This window comes from Etheostoma cragini, chromosome 4 (genome assembly GCF_013103735.1).
Source record: "Etheostoma cragini isolate CJK2018 chromosome 4, CSU_Ecrag_1.0, whole genome shotgun sequence".
NCBI lineage: Eukaryota > Metazoa > Chordata > Actinopteri > Perciformes > Percidae > Etheostoma > Etheostoma cragini.
In genome coordinates this window covers 8,975,989-8,994,564 of record NC_048410.1, presented here as the reverse complement: position 1 = coordinate 8,994,564, position 18,576 = coordinate 8,975,989, and the positions used below count along the sequence as shown (strand labels likewise).

The window sequence follows — 18,576 nt, the reverse complement described above, 5'->3', positions numbered from 1 at the left end:
GTCTAAAGTAATGCATTGTAACAGAAGCTATTTATTTGCAGTTGTGTGTTTTTAATTTATTTTTCAAGAATGGAAAATAGTTCATTTGCAGCCAGATGTTTTTTTTTGTCAGGTGCTTATTAAGATTGTGAACTGGTTCCATTTAGATTTTAACAGTGTCAAAGTTCTGTGTATAGTGCAACATATCAAAAAATAAATATTAGATACCTGACATGATGTGTGTGATAGTGCTATTTAGTTTAGATAGTGTGTTTCTGTTTTTCTTTTTTTTTCCTTAGTAAGTTGTCAAGTGCTCCTGTCTACCAGCTCATCTGACGGCTTCAAGCTGTTGTCACTGCAGGAGATGAAAGAAATAGCTACTGTATGAAGCAGTTGGCCTCCCTCCCACACATAGTCTCTGCTACTGATGTGTGATTACCTACTGAGGTGACTGAATATAACATTGTAGCCAGGAAAGAGAGGATGGAAAGAAAGGATAGATCGATGGTGGGGGTTGGGTATTTGTGATTAGCCTTGAGTTGATCCCTCGGGAGCAGATGGTGAATGGTGGCTTACCTACAGAAGACGCCCTGAATTCCAGGAGCTAGTTTGTGTCCACGCTGCAAACAGTGGCGCTGAAGTTGACGAAGACATAGTAAGAAGGCTCATGAGACAGCAGCGCTCAGAGACAGGTGAGGAACATTTCCATGCCCAAAATGGTGCCAGTAGAACATAGCTGACTTAATGGGTTTAGATGTGATACATTATTGTAAACTTTGGGAGCCTCCTTATGGATGTCCAGTGTGGTTGAAAATATGTTAGTCTCTTGTAAAGGACAAGTTGTCAAGGATATCTCTAATAGGAACTGAAAAAATTCTAAGCATGATCAATATAGCATGTCAATGTGAATTTGTCTGGCCTTAACTTAATGTAACATCAACCTTTCTGCATAGATTGAAACCATTACATAACTCAGGCAGGACGTGACATCATGTGGCTGAGAGACCTGAGTGTTGCCTCCGTTGTGCTACTGCTATGTGTCCAATGTCTGCACGGATCGGCTCTTCCTGCCATGTCCTCCTATGAGTTCACAGCCTACCGGATGCAACAGTACAACTTGGCACAACATAAGCATGGTAAGTTCAGAGAGTAACTCTTCATGTCCAGTGGTGGAAAATAATTATGTGCATTTACTCAAGCTTGGTATTTGAGTTCAGTTTTTTTTCCATACACTTTATGCTGCTTTATACTTGTACTCCACCACATTTCAGATTTCAATTTTACATAAAACTAAATATGATACTCTTACATACAATGCATTGTTGAAGATATAGCCAGTAATTTGCCAATATTTTTGGCTTGAGACCCCCTATGCAAAACACAGTGTGTATGCAATGAGAGGAAAGTCTGGAGAATAAACATACATTTGTGGTGATGTTTTTTCTTCTTTCCTGCCCCATTAATCATCTTCCAACCACCTGGATACATTTTGTTAACAATGTTTGTTCACAATTTATCAATGTCATTTATGACCTATTAGTCAAAACATTGTTTTTCTTTAGGACGAGTACTTTTGGCTGGTAATACGAATGTGAATGTGAATGTAGAATGTGTAATTAATTTTTTTTTCTATACATTGTTGTATTTGTACTTTTTCTGAAGTGAAGGATCTGAGCACTTCCACCACTGCTCACCTCACATATTATTTAGCGCTTGTGGGGTGATAGATGCATCAACATACAGTACAGCAACTAAATAATTGTGACAAGGGTTTCATTCACTTTATTAACACATACACTCAAGATCACATGGCCACTGATAATGGAGATCACATGTCAGCTCATCTGAGCTACTGCAAGCATAAGGACCTTTATTGACAGAAAACCGTTATTGATATTGCATTTTTAAATTTTCTTAAATTGTAAAAGGTAAAAGCATGCATTGTGCATTATGTGTTTGTTTAGAATTTTAAAACATTACGTACATTATATTGTTGGATAACTGTTACAGATGTGGAGATATTTATTTCAACAATGTAGCTAATTGAGATGAGCCAATTTGAGCTATTATTTTGTCTCGTGTATAGCAATATATCTCATAAGCATATCGCTTTTGCATGTAAAATCTTAATACAATACTAGTTGAAATCTATAGCTATCGGATACAATTAGTGGAGTAAAAAAATACCACATATTTTTTCAATGTGGTTTGATTTGATATTTGTGTTCATTTTACCGTCGTCTTTTTGTTTGTCTGCTGAGGTTGCCGTGGAGCTATCGTGGTGGCAGAGGCACGCTCAGCAGAGGAGCCGGTTCTGACTCGCCGCTGTGTCATCATGAAGGTGCTGGACTTCACCACAGACAAATACCTTGAGGCCAAGAGGCAAAATGCTGCTGCCATCCTGATCCTGCTGCCCAGAAATATCTCCAGCATCCCCCAGGAGACTGTACAGGTAACAACAAGTTACAGGTAGTTATAGGTAACAAGTTTATCCCAAAAACCCTTTTTCCTCTAGGACATGCTGCAAGGCAACAATAAAAAAACAGCCTCCTTTCTGATCCATCAGAGAATAACATCTTATATCTTATATCTTAGTGCTCCAAGGTATTATGTAACAGCTTGCTAAAGTGTTATGATCACCACACCACAGAGTATAATACAATTGCTGCTATACAATAATTGTTATATGCCAATGAAAGAGTTGTTTCAATAGTTCCTTTTTACCCTTGCAGTCTTTCATGGTGAGTGAGAGTAAAGCCTTGCTAAAGGAGACGCTCATGCCCGTGTATGTGGCGCCTGAGGATGAACAGCTGCTTTACATGTATGACGAGGTCAAGCAAGCTGCAGCCACCCGGACCTCATCTATATTCGTTAGAGGTGAGAAGAGCAAGAGGATATCACATTTTACTGAAAGGGAGCTAAAAAAACAATACTACACTGAGGTTTGTATGCTTTCATTTTGGCAGTCCTTCGAAGCATGGTCACAGCTACAGCCTTTCAGATCTTAGTGAGCAACAGTGTTCCTATTAAGGGCTTCACTGACAACGCCATTGCAACACTGGAGGCGAGTATGGAACTGTGCAGAACAGAGGAGTAAAAACCTTTGACTGACATTCTTTAAATTTCAGTCAAACTTGATAAGTTCAGCTTGTGATTGGTCCTCAGTCCTGCACTGTGTAACTGGTGATGTTTATTCCAGGGGGTGCTTCCCGGAGCAGGGGAGGATGTACCCACCATTGTCATCACTGCCCACTATGATTCCTTTGGGCTGGCACCAGTGAGTCACATAAAAATGATGAAAAAACATTTGAGCACTGGCAGTAAAACACTATGTTCATGCACATGTGTGTCTTTGTGTGTAACACAGTGGTTGGCATATGGAGCAGACTCTAATGGCAGTGGGGTCACCATCCTGCTCGAGTTGGCGCGTCTCTTCCAAAAGCTTTATAGTAGCTCAAGCACCATACCACCGTGAGTTACAATTATTTACATAGAGGGACCTTTTAACATAACAAAAAGCACCCAGTGATGCTAACAGTGTTAGCACTAGAAGCTATGAGAGCATGCATTTTCATTATGGGGTAAAGACTTTAACATGACAATCCTGATAGATGCTGCTAAAACCAGTAAAAAGGATTCTAGAGTGTTTGGTCCATTCAGTATAAAAGCTTGACTGTAAGACAATTTTCAGATTTGTTTTTTGGTCTTTTAGATATAATTTATTGTTCTCCTTAACCGGAGGAGGAAAGTACAATTTCCTTGGCACAAAGAGATGGATTGAAGAGAATCTGGACCATGCTGGTGAGTCTTTGGGCTTTGGGACCAACGCTGGATCAAACATATGGAAATTGGTCCACAGCACTACTAAATCTGAACATGTTTTGTTCAATTTTATCCAAATCTTTTTTTTTTTTAAATCTCCAGAGACCAGCCTACTTCATGACAATGTGGAATTTGTGCTGTGTTTGGATACACTGGGCAACAGTGATGAACTGTACGTGCACGTGTCCCGCCCTCCTAAACCCGAGACGCCCGTGCACTCTTTCCTGCAACAGCTGGAGGAGGTAACAAGCTTTACGGCTAGGCCCGCAATATGGAGTAGGTCTTTCTCAATATTCATGGACTCAGATGTGTGATTACTCCTCCAGGTGGTGTCCTCCAGATTTCCCCATGTGAAGGTGGGACTGGTCCATAAGAAGATCAATCTTGTGGAGTCCACAGTAGCCTGGGAGCATGAGCGATACAGCCTGCGCAAGATACCAAGTTTCACTCTGTCACATCTGGAAGACCCCAAATCTGAGCTCCGTGGCTCCATGCTAGACACCATGTAGGTTCTTAATTTGGTTTATGATGAACATGACTAGGTTCTTGAAGATGTTGTTTACTATGAGATAATATGAAAAGACGATGCAAAGAGACACATCACAGTGGTCTCTGTGTCTTCTCACAGGTCACAAGTGGATTTCAGGAAAATGAAGCGTAACGGTATCATCGTAGCAGAAGCACTGGCACGTTATATGTACAATCTCTCTGGCAAGGTAAATATCTGCATGAAAACAGAATGCATATCTCTAAATACAAAAACTCCAGTTTTTTTGTTTATCCGCATTTTAATGATTGATTAAGCTTCATTATCTTCCACAAGGGTTCACCTAAAGATGTTCAGGTTTTCAAAGGCCAATTGGTAAGTTCCTGTTTTCTTTCCATCATGCAAAGACAAGTACTGACCTCTGGTGGTAGTTTGTAGGTATTGTGGAGTGTTTGCATACTCAATAGCCGAGATCTGCAAATCAACCGTTACTTGTTTATTTGATTAATTTAAATATTGGTTTGATTGATTTAGATAAATTTGGACTGTAAAGTGTAGAAAGTTATTTGAATATTTGTTTCTTCTACTAAGTAAAAAAGCAATGTGAATTTCAAATTAGGTTTTTCATGAGTAAAGAGTTGGACTCCTTGACAAACAATTAATTAAATTTTTATGTGATGGCACATGATATTTTCTAAATATTTATTTTTTCTTACTTTTTATTTTTTTATTTTTCTTTCTAAATTCTTGATACAGGACTTTCATGACGGTCGCATGTCCAGTCTGATGTCCTTCCTGACGTCAGTCCCTCGAGCCACCCAGCTGCTGGATAAGGAGCCCAGTCACATCCTTCTGGTTAACTCACTGGAGCATGACTTGAAACGTAACCTGCAGCAAGTTCACAGACATGCCTTCCGACAGGACAGGAGGTAAAATGTGGTAGTAGAAAACACATACTGTGCAATGCTTTCCTTTTGCAGAAAGAAATACAACAATATCACTACTGATTGACTATATTTATTCATTCAGGGACCCTGATATTACCTTTTTTGATCAAATGAACCCACCAGTAGTGATGTACAGGTAAATATCTGTGTTCATATGCATTTTGTGCATAAATGAGAATTTGATGTTTGGACACTGACACACTTTGTCTTCCAGAGTGAAGCCTGCTGCCTTTGATCTCTTCCTCGGGGGCTGCATTGCTGCTTATTTGGGGATTGTTTATTATACCATTCAGGTTTGTTTATGTCCTTGTACATTGTACATTCATATTGTATTGCATAGCACCTTGTATGTTGTCTCATACTTTTAGGTAGATGACACGTGACATATCAGCTTTGTTTTCTCACAGTATCTGTCTGTTCTCCATTACAGAATTGTGGTTATCTCTACACAAAGCTCAAAGCAGCAATGAAATCCAAACACGAGTAAATAAGACTGGGAATACTGAGTCTATGACCAGGGTTTGGAAGTCTGCATCGCAAAATGTTGGAGCTCTGCTTCACTGGCTGTGCAAAACATGAAAGAAAAGCAACAACAATCTTCTAAGACTAATCAAATGCCCAACTTACAAAGTGTGCATTTGCTTTGGAAATGTATTTTGTCCATACATCCACTGTACTGTAAACCATTTATTATATAAAGAAACTGGAATTTTGAGAGATGTACTGTAAACACAATAAATAAAGGCGGAGTTTGGGATTTGCCTCGCGTCGATGTACACTGTAGAAGGAAGCACAAAATACAGATCAGATTTGATGGAAGCAAGCATAAAGGACGTTGATGCCCCTTCATCACTATGATTCCCTATGCCCTCTGTTCTGAATCTGTTGACATGGATTTAACTGAGCTTCACGTGGCAGTCAAACAAGGGCCAAGCACTGCAGTGAGATGAACAACCAGTTCCTGTCACAGATAACTCAGTGAAAGCAATGGAGACACAAAGGCACCCTACAGCGCTTGGTGAATTATTGATGCTCATGTGGCATGCTGACAGTGAATAGAGGTGACCCTGGTTGGTGGTTACAGTGGGAGATTCTTAGAAATCCCATCTCTCCACTGGATTATTCCAGTTCTGCAGATCCAAGAAGATTCTGTTTTAACTATGAGGTGGCTAAACAGCTGGGAGATGAGCTTTTTATTTGAGATCAGTGCTCGATGGTTTCTAAAGGCCCTGGGAGGGAAGTAGGTCATGGACAGTGACCCAAGGTATGTGAGTCTCTGCAGGGGGGCCGGGACTATTAGAAGGGATGATCAGTGGCCAAGTGCTCAGGTAGCACAGAGAGATGTTCTGCTTCAGCAAGGATGCTCTTAATCTGTATCAACTTCCAACATATAGATTCATCACAATAGCAACAGGTAAAACAAAGTTATTACCATACATTTGTTCTTTTTTGAGGAGCACAAATCCTATGCATGTGCAAACTCTATTGTGATACACTGAACACAGAAATAGAAATATATACCAGCAAAATAGGTAGCATGCACAACTTAGCAACCATTTTAAGCAGAACCCCCTGCATGCATATTAGAAACAGTTAGCAGGAAAAACATTAAGGGTAAAAGAACAACAGATGCACAAGTATGAGGGCAAGGGAGGAGCAACCAGGTGACAGGGGAGGAGAAGGATGCTCATGACTTTCAGGCAGACTGGAGGGAAGCACCAGTGGAAAATAAGTAAGACAACAAGTGAAGATGGCTCTCCAGCTCTACACCACCATGTACAAAGAGCAGTTTGCCTCTCCCGGCAGACCAAAACGGGAACAACTTCGACCCACCTCTGCCCACCGCAGGAACAACCCCCAGCCCCGGCCGGTAAGAGGACCTGCCACATGGATTGTATGGGTTTTAGGGGACAAAGTAATTATTTATGATTGTGCATATACAGTAATGTTACTACAATAATTTAACACGTTTTCAGATGTAGCATTTAAGGCAAAACAAGACTAATTGGGTTATGTCTTATTTTCACTCTTTTTATTGTTTTTATTTAGCCAGACTAATGTGTGTGGTTGTTAATGTTTACGTTTCCCTGTGCTTTTTAGTGAATGCTGTATTACATCTATTATTCAGTACTTCCTCAATATCTATCTATCCAGATATGGAGCAAACAGAGCTAAGACGGTTACAGTGTCCTGTGAAGGGAAAAACAATCCAAAAACCTACTTTACAGTTTCCAGTGTATTATAATGATAATAATACACAGAGGAAAGCTATTTAGGATAAATGCAAATGGTATTTTAAAACCTGAAAGCTCTTCATATTATTGAGTACTGAGAGAAAAGAATAATCTGGGACATGGTTTAGTTCATGAGAGTAAGGAAACAAATAAGAATGTAAAACATGAATAGGAAAATTTTAAAATGCCATTTCAAAAGCATATTAAATGTGAAATGCTATGTACGGTAGGCCACATGTAAAGGAGGATGTTCAATTTAGTGAGTAATAGGAGGGTAGTGATATCCAGTTTCTTCTTCTCCTTACTTTATCTATTTCTACCCTTATGTGTTGTGTGTTGTGCCTTTCCAGGACTTTCTGTTTCCCCGGAGTCTTCAGGCCAACTACAGGTCATGCCGCACACAACCCCACTCCTCTTTGGACATTGGATGTCCTCTCTTGCCACCTGTCAAACATTTATCATTCCACAGTCCAGTGACAACTTCTCCACACAACTACCCAAACACAGCAAGCACAGGCAAACCAAACCGCATGCCCCCTGTCAACCCATCCACAGCACAAGCTCTGCCCTCTGCTGATGGACTGCAGAAACTACAGCCAAATGAGCTTCCTTCTGGCGCTGGCTTTAAACTCCACGCTGCTTTGAAGAACCCAGCAAGGTAGCAATAGATTAGTGTAATCTACAGGCTAAAGATGACTCTAAATACACAACAATGATTCTAACTGATTTGCTTTGCATTAGAGTGGATTATCAGAGGAATGTTCATCCACTCTCAGCACAGCAACTCAGGTGAGGGTACGCCCTCTGACCCCTTCTTGGGACCTTTGAACCCTTGATGAGCATTGTTGAGTGATAATTGATTAATTCTGACAAATTGACATTGTTTTTGACAGACACCATCCAGGAGCTCAAATTCAGACAAGACCCCAAACCAGCAACCCTCAACACCACTTTCCGGTGACACAATACTGGAGGTCTAGTTCTAGTAGCAGCAATGATTATGGGTGCATGTTGAACTTTATTTGATAAAAAAATATGTCTTAGTGTGTCAAAATATAATAACGACTCTAATCTTTGCTCTGATGGTCTCTCAACAGCGGGTGCTACAGCTGCTTCCATGTGGTGAAGCCCTACCAAGCTGGGCACTACATCATACACCCAGAGTTTGTGTCTGAGTGCCTATGTTGAGACAATTAAAGCATTGGCTTTCACAGTGGGGACTGGGGGACCCACAGAGGTCCTTGAGGGGATCGTTAACTTCGCTATTGTTTAATTCTCCATTAATTGACCAAGCGAGACAAAGTGTCATAATGAACAATGTGACTGTAGGCAACACTCTCACCACTTCTATCTCCCTACATAACAGCATGGTTGCTTTTACATTGTTTAGTAAATCAGCAGCAAAGATCTTCCCATAAGGGGTCTGTGGTTATTAAACCCAATCAGGCATTGTAGCCCTTGTGTGTATCTGTATGTGACATTGTAATTTTATCTATACTAGAGAGATACATTTAACAATTATTTCTTGCATGTTTGAAGGGTTTCCAGTAGGCCTATTAGTACTGCAAACAACAAACTTTACTCAGGGGTGTTACAGACTCATGGTGATTAATAAAGGTTATTTCTAGTGATATTAGGGTAGACAAAATATACTGCTCATCACATACAGACTTTAATTTCCCATAGAAATATCATTTCTTTTCTTCTAACTTTGAAAATTGCAGTTTTTGAAAACACGTTTTGGCACACTTGCCTCTTGCTGTACATCCAGTTTGTTAAGTGAAGTTTTTAACTAAAATGACATGCTCAAAACATGTAAAACAGCGTAAACTGTTCATAATGGAAGAATAAACAATTCTCCGTTCCCACCGAATGGACTACATTTCCCATGCTACGGGGGCGTAGACAAGGCGGATACGCATCAACATGCTTGATGCCTCGGGTCTTTTTCTGTGAACTGTGGCAAACAAGTTGTGCTTGGAGCTGCAGAGGGGGCTGCTGCTAACTGGTAGGTTAACACTATTTCTAATGAACAGCTAAGAGTAAAACAGGGAAAGCATACTGGAAAATAGAATATTTCACTTAATATACACGGATTACGGGTTATCTGCCCTCCGTTAACTTTCTTGCACCACCCACCACCGCGCACAACACGGCTTTGTATGCATTGGACTATAGAAGTTGGGGGTAGACTACATTGGCAAAGAAGACATTATTTTCTGTAACTTAAGTTACGACTATTAAATTATGTTTGTTTGTAGGTCTATTGGACTTATTTTGCCCATTACATTAAAACAATATGCATAGGCTTAATACAAGTAGAAAGTTCAACTCTTAACGTTAAGATTCGTTCAAAAACAGACACATCCAAAGTAAAGATCCTCGGTCTACTTTAGGTGCTCTGTACAGTTCTGCCGTGTATTTATAGACTGTATTCAAGTCTTTTAGCTTAATATGACACTATAGGCTGTAATATTATTAATTATGGACTATACTGTATTCAGCGCACTGGATCACGTCATACATACTTACTCTACGCACGCGCAAGCACGCGCGAATGAGCTAACTTTTCCGACTGTATTAGCACTTCTGTGTTTATTTTTTGTTTGTCAGAGATAGTGAATTTGCTGAAATGGCAAATAAACCCTCCTGATCACACCATAAACAAAGAAATGTCATAGTCTGAACATTTGCTGCGTTCTCACACCCTTTAATGAGAAAAAAATCTTTAAGTTAAATATTTTTGTTCAGAAAAACCACTTTATGCGTGAAAAAGTATTTGTGTAAAGGAATTACGATTAGTCAGACAGAAAAGTTAACTGCAACAATTTTGATAGATACATTTTGATATATTTCTTGTTCATATACAGGCCTGAAGTGGGTCATTGTATTAGGCAATGTTGGGTTATTGATGATGTGTTTATATGTGTATAAAAGTATCATAGTATATATATCATCATTTAAGTCATTTTAAGCAAAATATTTCCTGTATTCAGCTTCCTCACTGGTTCCAAATGTTTGCTATTAGTTACTTTAGAGCTGCAAGGATTATTTGATTATTTAACTGACAGATAAGCAAAAAAATCAATTGATTAATCAATAAAAATGTTATGCATATTTATCAATAAAGAAAACAAAAGTTATGGATGAATATTTTTGGATTTTGGGCTGTGGGTTGAATGGTTGGATGAACTGGAGCAATGTTAAAACATCCCATTGGGGTCTGCAAATTGTGAATATTTGAATTTGTAATATATGTGAATTGAGAAAATATTTCTCAGATTGATTAATTATGAAAACAATTGTTGGTTGCAGTATGAGATGATACATTTAAAATCATAGATTGTCATAGGTTAAGTTCTTACATATGTCCTTAAAAAAAGAAAGAAAAAGGCATAAATAAATAAATACAGTAAATCTTCCCCGTTCAATTCCAGCAGGCTGAGTGGATCTTTAAAAAACCTATAGTTAGTTCTCTGTTAATTAATGATGGGCTCATGTTATCACTCCTATTGTTGGGGGAAATCTATACCAAGGCTGGTTGAACACAGAATTAGTCAATTAGATTGCTAATTAATAGCATGCATTTTTTATTATCGACCGTCGCTGCCAGGGCGGACCACGAGGGTCAATTGCAGTTAGGACTAGTCAGCTAACTGGGAATCTAGTGAGGACTGAACTCCCTTTAGTTGGCTGTGCACCTCAATCTAATCCTGTCTGATTAGCTAAAGCCACAATACCTAACATCAACTAGTTTACTACACACAACTGTTTTTGCTGTATCACTGCAGGTAATGATGGTCAGGGTTAAATGCAAATGAAATTAACACAGTTTTTTCCAATACACTGAAACATCAGAGAGTGTACCAGAGGCAGAAAAAAAAATACACAGAGAGGAAATCTGGGAGGGAGGGAGGAACACATGCAGGAACAGACACACACAAACACATACCTAAACAGACACATACACACAGATGGACACAAGTCAAACCAATCACATGCGTAGGTTGAGGTTGACCTCAAGGAGTTGGCCAATTGAAAGTAACACTTACAGTTACTTTACTTGTTTTCTTAAATGAACCAGGTAGTAACTAGTTTTGGTTGGTCTCTCTTTAGGGAACACACGGTTTAGTATTCTTCCCTCTTCTTCCTGGCATTGGCAGAGTTTTAAGGCCCAAATCCCTTTTTCTGCTCCTCTACTTCCTTACATACAAATGAGTATTCTTTCAATTTAACTCATATGTTAGAATTACTGCTGGGAACATCCACTTTATCCTCTTATGGGTAATTGGCAGTAGATTTGTTTTGTTAAATCTCCGTCACATCTTTAAAGTTTACATCCTGACAGCATAATACCTCTAAGTGCTGTGGAATAACCTTGGGGCAGCAATGCAGAGCATGTAAAACAATCCTAGAAATGTAATGGAGGCATTAACTGACAATGAAACAAGTTACACTGGATGTTTCAAATAGTTAAGTGATTTTAAAGTATTTCTTGGCTAACCAGAACTGGGAATCAATGTTAGGTGAATTTTATATACTAAGGCTCCAATCTTTATGTTTTATTTTGAACAAATATTTCCCCTAACCTTAAAACAATGTTCATATGAGAAGATGAAATATTGCAAAAAGGTCTCGACACTGACTTTTCAAAGCTTGTTATCTTTCTCTCATGACAGGAAAGCAAACAGGCGTAACAACGTGCCAAGAGTGCAGCAAATGAGCTTTATTAGGAACACATTTATATGATCTTTAGAATAGCAACTCTCAGATTTGACCACTGAACGACACAAGTCATGTACCAAGTTGTACCTGGAGGAGCGGGAGGCACGATTACAGATGTTATCCCTAAGCAGAAACACAGCAAGGACACTCAACCCCTAGTTGGAGCTGGAGTAATCGGCCTGGTGCTGGTGATTGCAGCAGTGACCGCATGGTGTTATTACATAGCCTCTCTACGCAAAGCTGAGCTGCTTAAGACCCAGCTTCTGGATCTGAATAAAGATGGCTACATTATCCGCAACACGGGAGGGTCTATTGTTTTCAGAATGGATTTCAGGTTGGTATGTTTTAATGGTCTTTATATTTTTTATGTATGTATAACAATGCACATTTCAGATACAGTACATCAGAACATTTATGTATAATGTAAATGTATGCATCCCATTGAAGATATTTAACTGTTACAGACATAACTGTGAGATATGTGTTAAATGTAATTATATTTAAATCTTGGCAGGTCAGGTACGCTGAATTTGGATTCATGCTCTAAAGAAGGGGAGATGCTGAGCTGTGAACGCACCACTGATAGAAAACTTAACTTCTTCATTGAGACAGTGCGACCCAAGGACACGGTACAATGCTACCGTGTGCGCTGGGAAGAACTGGTTCCTGACATTCCTGTTGAGCATGCTATGACATACAAGTTTGCACATTGGTATGGGGGTGCAGTGTCAGCAATTCAACACTGGCCGATTTCTATTTATGGCCAACAGGCTCCCAAACCCTTTGTTACTAGTGACATCTACTCAAACCGCAATGAATTTGGTGGAATTTTAGAGAGTTATTGGCTTTCATCCAATGCTACGGCCATTAAGATAAATAATTCAGTGCCTTTCCATCTGGGCTGGAATGACACAGAGAAGACCATGTCCTTCCAAGCGCGATACAACGACAGTCCCTTTAAGCCAAACCCAGGAGAGGCACCGTGTGCTGAACTTAGCTACAGAGTATGCGTGGGCTTGGATGTGACATCCATACACAAGTACATGGTCCGCAGATACTTCAACAAACCAAACAAAGTGCCTGCCAAAGTCATGTTTCGCCATCCTATATGGTCAACCTGGACGCTACATAAGACTGATATTGACCAAGAGAAAGTCTTGACATATGCTGCCAACATTCGCAAGTATAAGTTTAACTGTAGCCACCTGGAAATAGATGATCGCTACACCAGCCGCTACGGAGAATTTGAGTTTGACCCAGCAAAGTTCCCCAATGCCTCGGCCATGTTCCAAATGCTAAAATTAAATGGATTTCTGGCGTCACTGTGGATTCACCCTTTTGTCAACTATGACTCTGAAAATTTCCATACTTGCGTAGAGAGGGGGCTATTTGTCCGGGAGCCTACAGGCCGGCTGCCGGCCTTGGTGCGCTGGTGGAATGGTATTGGCGGCATTCTGGACTTCACAAATCCAGAAGCTCGTGATTGGTTTTCCTCCCAGCTACGTTCACTGCGCACAAGGTATGGGGTATCCTCTTTTAAATTTGACGCTGGGGAGACTAATTACTTACCATGGAAATTTAGTACCAGAACTCCCATTCGGGACCCTAGTTTTTTCACAAGACGTTACACAGAAATGGCTATTCCCTACAATGATCGAGCGGAGCTGCGCAGTGGCTACCAGTCCCAGAATATATCCTGCTTCTTCAGACCAATTGACAGAGACTCTGTTTGGGGCTATGAGTTGGGTCTCAAATCTCTTATCCCCACAGTGCTCACCATCAGCATTCTCGGCTATCAATTCATTCTACCAGACATGATTGGAGGGAATGCATATCTAAACCGTACAGTTGGGAATAGTGCATTACCTGATCGAGAACTCTATATCCGCTGGCTGGAGCTTTCGGCCTTCATGCCCTCCATGCAGTTTTCTATTCCGCCATGGGAATACGACAACGAGGTGGTTGAAATTGCTCGGAAATACACAGCCCTCCATGAAAGTATTGTGGCGCCACGGGTCCTGGAGCTGGCTGGGGAGGTGCTGGACACCGGGGACCCAATCATACGGCCCCTATGGTGGATTGCCACAGGTGATGAGACAGCCTATAAAATCGACTCCCAGTTCTTGATTGGGGATGACCTCATGGTAGCCCCAGTTTTAGAGCCTGGAAAGCAAGAGCGTGACATCTACCTCCCTGCTGGCCGTTGGAGAAGCTACAAGGGAGAGAGATTTGATATCAAGGAGCCACTGCATCTGACAGACTATCCTGTAGACCTGGATGAAATTGCTTACTTTGTTTGGGTGTAGCAAGAAAGAAACCTGAACAAACTTGATTAGCCTTTGCTTCAATGTTCTTGTATGAAAGAAATTTAGCTTTTATGCTTGTATAAAAAGGTTTTTTGTTATGGTAAAGCTTTTGTGCAATGAATAACGAATACTTTTTAAAGTACAACACCACGGCGCATCACAAATGTAAAACTGTTTCACTCAAACATGCTCCAAACCTCTTAATTCTTAATGAATGGATGCGTCATCTTTTTGTTGTTGTTGCATTTTTTGTTGTTTACATTCAGAACATTAATATAGCGGTAACCAACTATTTGCGATGTAAACATATGGTGGAGTATTGGCGTCTTGAGCAAAGAATGAAGTCACAAGTCCGGTGTTTTTTGCCCCCAACATCTCCTTCCAGCTGCCTGGAAGGCAACGTTGGAGGCAAAAAACACCATCAAACTCACAATCCCTCTGTTTGTTGTTTTGATAGCTTGTCGGCTGCATGTTAAGTTTATGCCTTTTGCTTCAGTATCGGACGCCGATGGCCGTGACAAAGCCTCAGTTTTTGATGAGGTGGGAACCGGCCTGTGAGAGCTGTGTGGAGGCAATCCCAGTTCACTTTTTCAGTATTTTTAGTACAGCACCTATAAAGACATTTAGAAAAAGGGAATATGTAAACTGTGAATAAAGTAAAGCATTGTTTTGCCATAAAGTTAAATTTAAGCCAAACAGATTGTATCATGGGAGAACCATTGAAGGGGTGTCATTATCGTCACTGAGCAGACAGTAGGTTATATAAAACCTAACTAAAACATTTCAGTTTGACTGAGATATCCTACTTTCCTATGACACTAATGACTCTTCTGCTCCAAGATACTTTTCAGGATGTCAGGTTTAATGCTTCACTTATCAGGATAAATGATTGAAGTTTAATCATTAAAAACTGAATGTGATCTCATTTGTGGAACACAGTGTCATATAACTACTCTTAGCCCAGAAGAAGATGCCTTTTATTGGGCACTAAATATTTGAGGTACTTCCTCAGGTGACAGCTTTTTTTGGCTGTAATGTGTTTTGAAGTGTGTCTGTCTTCAATACTTTGCAGACTCTGAAGTCAGCTAGTTATAATATAGTGTATAATACATTGAACACAGTAACCTAAGTATTAATGGTCTGATTACTTTATACTTACAGTATGTGAACATCTACAGATGCAATGATTTTAGCAGCATTTAATATTCAATTTAAATGGTACAGTATACTTTGTGTTTTGTTAATGTGAATATTTTGTGACTGCAGTGATTTCTCAGTGCCATGTGATAATAATTACTGCCACATACATTTTTTATTGTAATATTATTGTTAATTTAACCCTTTGTGGGGGGAGTTAAGTCTTTTATGCACAATAACATGATCAACCGTAATATTGGTATTAACATGGTCCGGCTATTTAAATAAAAGCTTCTGAATACCAGACCCTTTTAAACGTAAAAAAATGATTTCCTTTAGTTCATTTGTAAGCTTTAAAAAAAATGTTGAGGTGGATTCTGATGAGCTATAAAGCTGCAATAAAAAAATCTGTTATTGTGAAGTAACGTAAACAAAACGTCCACATTCTAATGGTAAAATGTTCTTATTTGGCAATATTTCTTTTTTTTTACGTATGCAACTTACAGGTTGACCTTTGTGGGTTGTATTTGTGTCTTTTGAAATAGTTTCATCCTAACAACACTTACTATTTAAAGCAGCAGGCCAACCTTGGAGGCTATTTCTGTCTCAGACTCTCTTCCCTTATGACGAGACTGAGAGGCTGTATATCTTGGACTGAATGTTTCTTTGCTTTTGCCTCTTTTGACCCAGTGTGTGCTGTGTACCTTGAGTTATTGTAACTGTAAATGGCACTAATTCGTCAAGAGTGCATATTTGATGTCATTTTGTATTCAAATAAATCAAGTTGGACTTTTTTCTTATGCTTAACTTGCACATATTCATCTTTGTTTTTAAAGTAAACGTCACAGAACATAAAGCACAATTGCTAAATTTTACTACTATGACTACCACTACCAGATGACTGATTGTAAATCCTCTAAGAATGAGCACTTAATGTTCAAAGTTTACTTATTTACACACAACTAAACATGAAGCTCAGCATAAATTCTTTCAGGAAGACTACAATGCTTGACATTTCTCTCAAATCAGCTGAATTGTCATCAGCTGAATGTGGGCATCTACTCTCTCAGTCAAACCAATCAGATTTCCCACAATCTCCATGAGCTATCGCATACTTGCATTCACACTCTAAATCTATTCGACTCTCTGCAGCTGTCAGTTTTCATTTCAGGCAAAATTGACGCCACCCTCCCCCACCTCATTCACCTCCAGTTCTCATCATTCCCAGCACCCAGGGTTCCTCCATCAGAAACCTCGTTTTACATCACATCCATCCAGATGGTCAGACTTCCTCAATCCCTTCATCCCCTCCACCAGTGTCTAGACTCCATCAGGGGGATATTTCTATATATCCAAGGCTTCTATACCTCTTATAAATTAACAATGGATGGAGTCTAAACGCCAAAGACTCTAAACATATCAACCTATTGCACCATGTTCGTTAAATGTATTTCTCTCTTAAATGAAGGCTCTCCTGATTGAAATAAAATACAAGAAAAAAAACACATGGGCATTTTAGGTTAGAGAGCTGACCGTGCCACTAGTGAGCCAAAAACAACCTGTGACCTCCTATGAGTCTGCAACACATGAAAACTAATGGGTCTATTAATTCAATATTGAAAGAGACACCCTTGAGGGACTTTTCCAACTTTTGGCACCTGGCTTATCACAGGGCGATAATGACAAGGTGATAAAACAATTGTGCAGGCTATTTGGAGGCTGTGTTCAGATCAATAAAGCATCTGATGGTTCATGATGTGAGGCCAAAGAGCATGTGATATGAAACGACCAGACACTAAGAATAAAAAAAGATAAACTCCAGTAGGAGATAATAGCAGCACCACTTATAAGAATTACAGTCATAAGAATGATTGTTCTATCTGAGTTCAAGCAGCCTGGACCATTTCTTACATCTATAGTCGATCTTTCATGTTACAGGAATTTATTTAATTTCAAAACAGCGGGATGTGCTTCAGAACTACCTCACTTTATTTGCCAATGCCTCATCTTTTTTCAAAATTGATCTTGACTTGCAGCATGTGCGGGTAGGACATACATTCATTGATTAGCTGTCCATGTGAAGCAGAGATCAATATTATTTGTCAGTTTGCTTTCTGCAATCATATTGTTTGGTTTTCCCCATCTTTCTCGATTGCAGGCCCGGAAGAGTCATTTGTGAATGAGCTTAAAGGGGGAATTGGAGATTTTAAGGAGGAGGGTTGAAAAAGAGAAGTTTAGAAAAAGGACCATGTTAGGCCAAAACAATAGGCCTGATTAATTGTTTGCTTTTTGCTTAGTTCACTGTGTTGAGAAACATGATTTTTTGTTTTCACTATTTTATGAATTTGTTAATTTAAATGAATGAGATAATGCATATCTACCTGTGCTGATAGCAGGACGAGTGGAGGTTAAAGCAGGAAACTATGATGCAGAGTATTTAAATAAGAAAGTTATTTGTGAAAGAGCCTTTAACAGATATTGAAACTAAAACAAAGACATAATAGACTCTGTGGGTGTTTTGGCCATGTGGTGCTGCAGACCTCCAGAAGGGTGCAGTGTAGCTTCATTGATAAACTCTCTCTGTGACGTGTCAGTGGACCATGGTCCAGATGTTATGTGTTTGCACACACGCCCACGTACGCGCACGCACACTTGCACTCAGACACACACACAGACACACACATACACACACACACACACACACACACACACACACACACACACTAAGCAGGACACAAAGCTGGCAGAGCACTTCCCCCCTTCCTTCCCCACCTGCGAGTCCACCTGTGTGTCCATCTGCAGAGGAGAGAGCGCCAGTTGTTCTGGTTAGGAGCCAGTGTGTCTCAAGTACCTTCCCATATCCTCCTTCCATGAGCGTGTCTGCTGTCTGTCTTCCCCTGTAAGGCATATAAATTACAGAAAGAGAGAGAGAGAGAGAG

The 18,576-nt window shown here is 39.8% G+C and overlaps 3 protein-coding genes across 5 annotated transcripts in view; all 3 read left to right on the top strand.

The window, feature by feature from the left end:
* Positions 1 to 485: 485 nt before the first annotated feature.
* zgc:109965 (uncharacterized protein LOC619266 homolog) lies at positions 486 to 5,995 on the top strand. The gene is made up of 16 exons (XM_034870484.1): positions 486 to 671; positions 933 to 1,115; positions 2,241 to 2,431; positions 2,712 to 2,856; positions 2,946 to 3,043; positions 3,179 to 3,256; positions 3,347 to 3,450; positions 3,692 to 3,780; positions 3,904 to 4,043; positions 4,128 to 4,306; positions 4,430 to 4,517; positions 4,625 to 4,663; positions 5,045 to 5,217; positions 5,318 to 5,371; positions 5,450 to 5,528; positions 5,666 to 5,995. The coding sequence occupies exons 2-16, from the start codon at positions 971 to 973 to the stop codon at positions 5,720 to 5,722; spliced, it is 1,659 nt and encodes a 552-aa protein (XP_034726375.1). The 5' UTR covers positions 486 to 671; positions 933 to 970; the 3' UTR covers positions 5,723 to 5,995.
* Positions 5,996 to 6,867: 872 nt separating this feature from the next.
* Positions 6,868 to 8,972, top strand: LOC117943993. 2 transcript variants are annotated; one of them, XM_034870491.1, is made up of 5 exons: positions 6,868 to 7,105; positions 7,820 to 8,127; positions 8,211 to 8,258; positions 8,363 to 8,443; positions 8,567 to 8,972. In XM_034870491.1, the coding sequence occupies exons 1-5, from the start codon at positions 6,986 to 6,988 to the stop codon at positions 8,655 to 8,657; spliced, it is 648 nt and encodes a 215-aa protein (XP_034726382.1). In that variant the 5' UTR covers positions 6,868 to 6,985; the 3' UTR covers positions 8,658 to 8,972. The 2 variants fall into 2 exon arrangements, with proteins under 2 accessions (XP_034726382.1, XP_034726380.1); XM_034870489.1 differs by having other exon boundaries at positions 6,870 to 7,105; positions 8,363 to 8,473.
* Positions 8,973 to 9,368: 396 nt separating this feature from the next.
* myorg (myogenesis regulating glycosidase (putative)) overlaps positions 9,369 to 18,576 on the top strand; it is a 21,388-nt gene continuing 12,180 nt past the window's right edge. The window contains exons 1-3 of one of the 2 annotated variants that reach the window (XM_034870483.1): positions 9,369 to 9,477; positions 12,149 to 12,528; positions 12,709 to 14,549. In XM_034870483.1, the coding sequence (XP_034726374.1) occupies positions 12,266 to 12,528; positions 12,709 to 14,500 (2,055 nt within the window). In that variant the 5' untranslated portion in view covers positions 9,369 to 9,477; positions 12,149 to 12,265 and the 3' untranslated portion in view covers positions 14,501 to 14,549. Of the gene's footprint in view, positions 9,478 to 12,148; positions 12,529 to 12,708; positions 15,802 to 18,576 lie in introns of those variants that run through there. The other variant, XM_034870482.1, reaches the window with a different exon arrangement.

Excerpts from the sequence above, each read along its gene's own strand:
- LOC117943993 (XM_034870489.1), top strand. The coding sequence starts at position 6,986 with ATGGCTCTCCAGCTCTACACCACCATGTACAAAGAGCAGTTTGCCTCT. Across the intron at positions 7,106-7,819 it reads ACAACCCCCAGCCCCGGCCG|GACTTTCTGTTTCCCCGGAG; the intron begins GTAAGAGGACCT and ends GTGCCTTTCCAG. Across the intron at positions 8,474-8,566 it reads AGTAGCAGCAATGATTATGG|CGGGTGCTACAGCTGCTTCC; the intron begins GTGCATGTTGAA and ends GTCTCTCAACAG.
- zgc:109965 (XM_034870484.1), top strand. The coding sequence starts at position 971 with ATGTGGCTGAGAGACCTGAGTGTTGCCTCCGTTGTGCTACTGCTATGT. Across the intron at positions 2,432-2,711 it reads TCCCCCAGGAGACTGTACAG|TCTTTCATGGTGAGTGAGAG; the intron begins GTAACAACAAGT and ends TTACCCTTGCAG. Across the intron at positions 5,372-5,449 it reads CCACCAGTAGTGATGTACAG|AGTGAAGCCTGCTGCCTTTG; the intron begins GTAAATATCTGT and ends TTTGTCTTCCAG.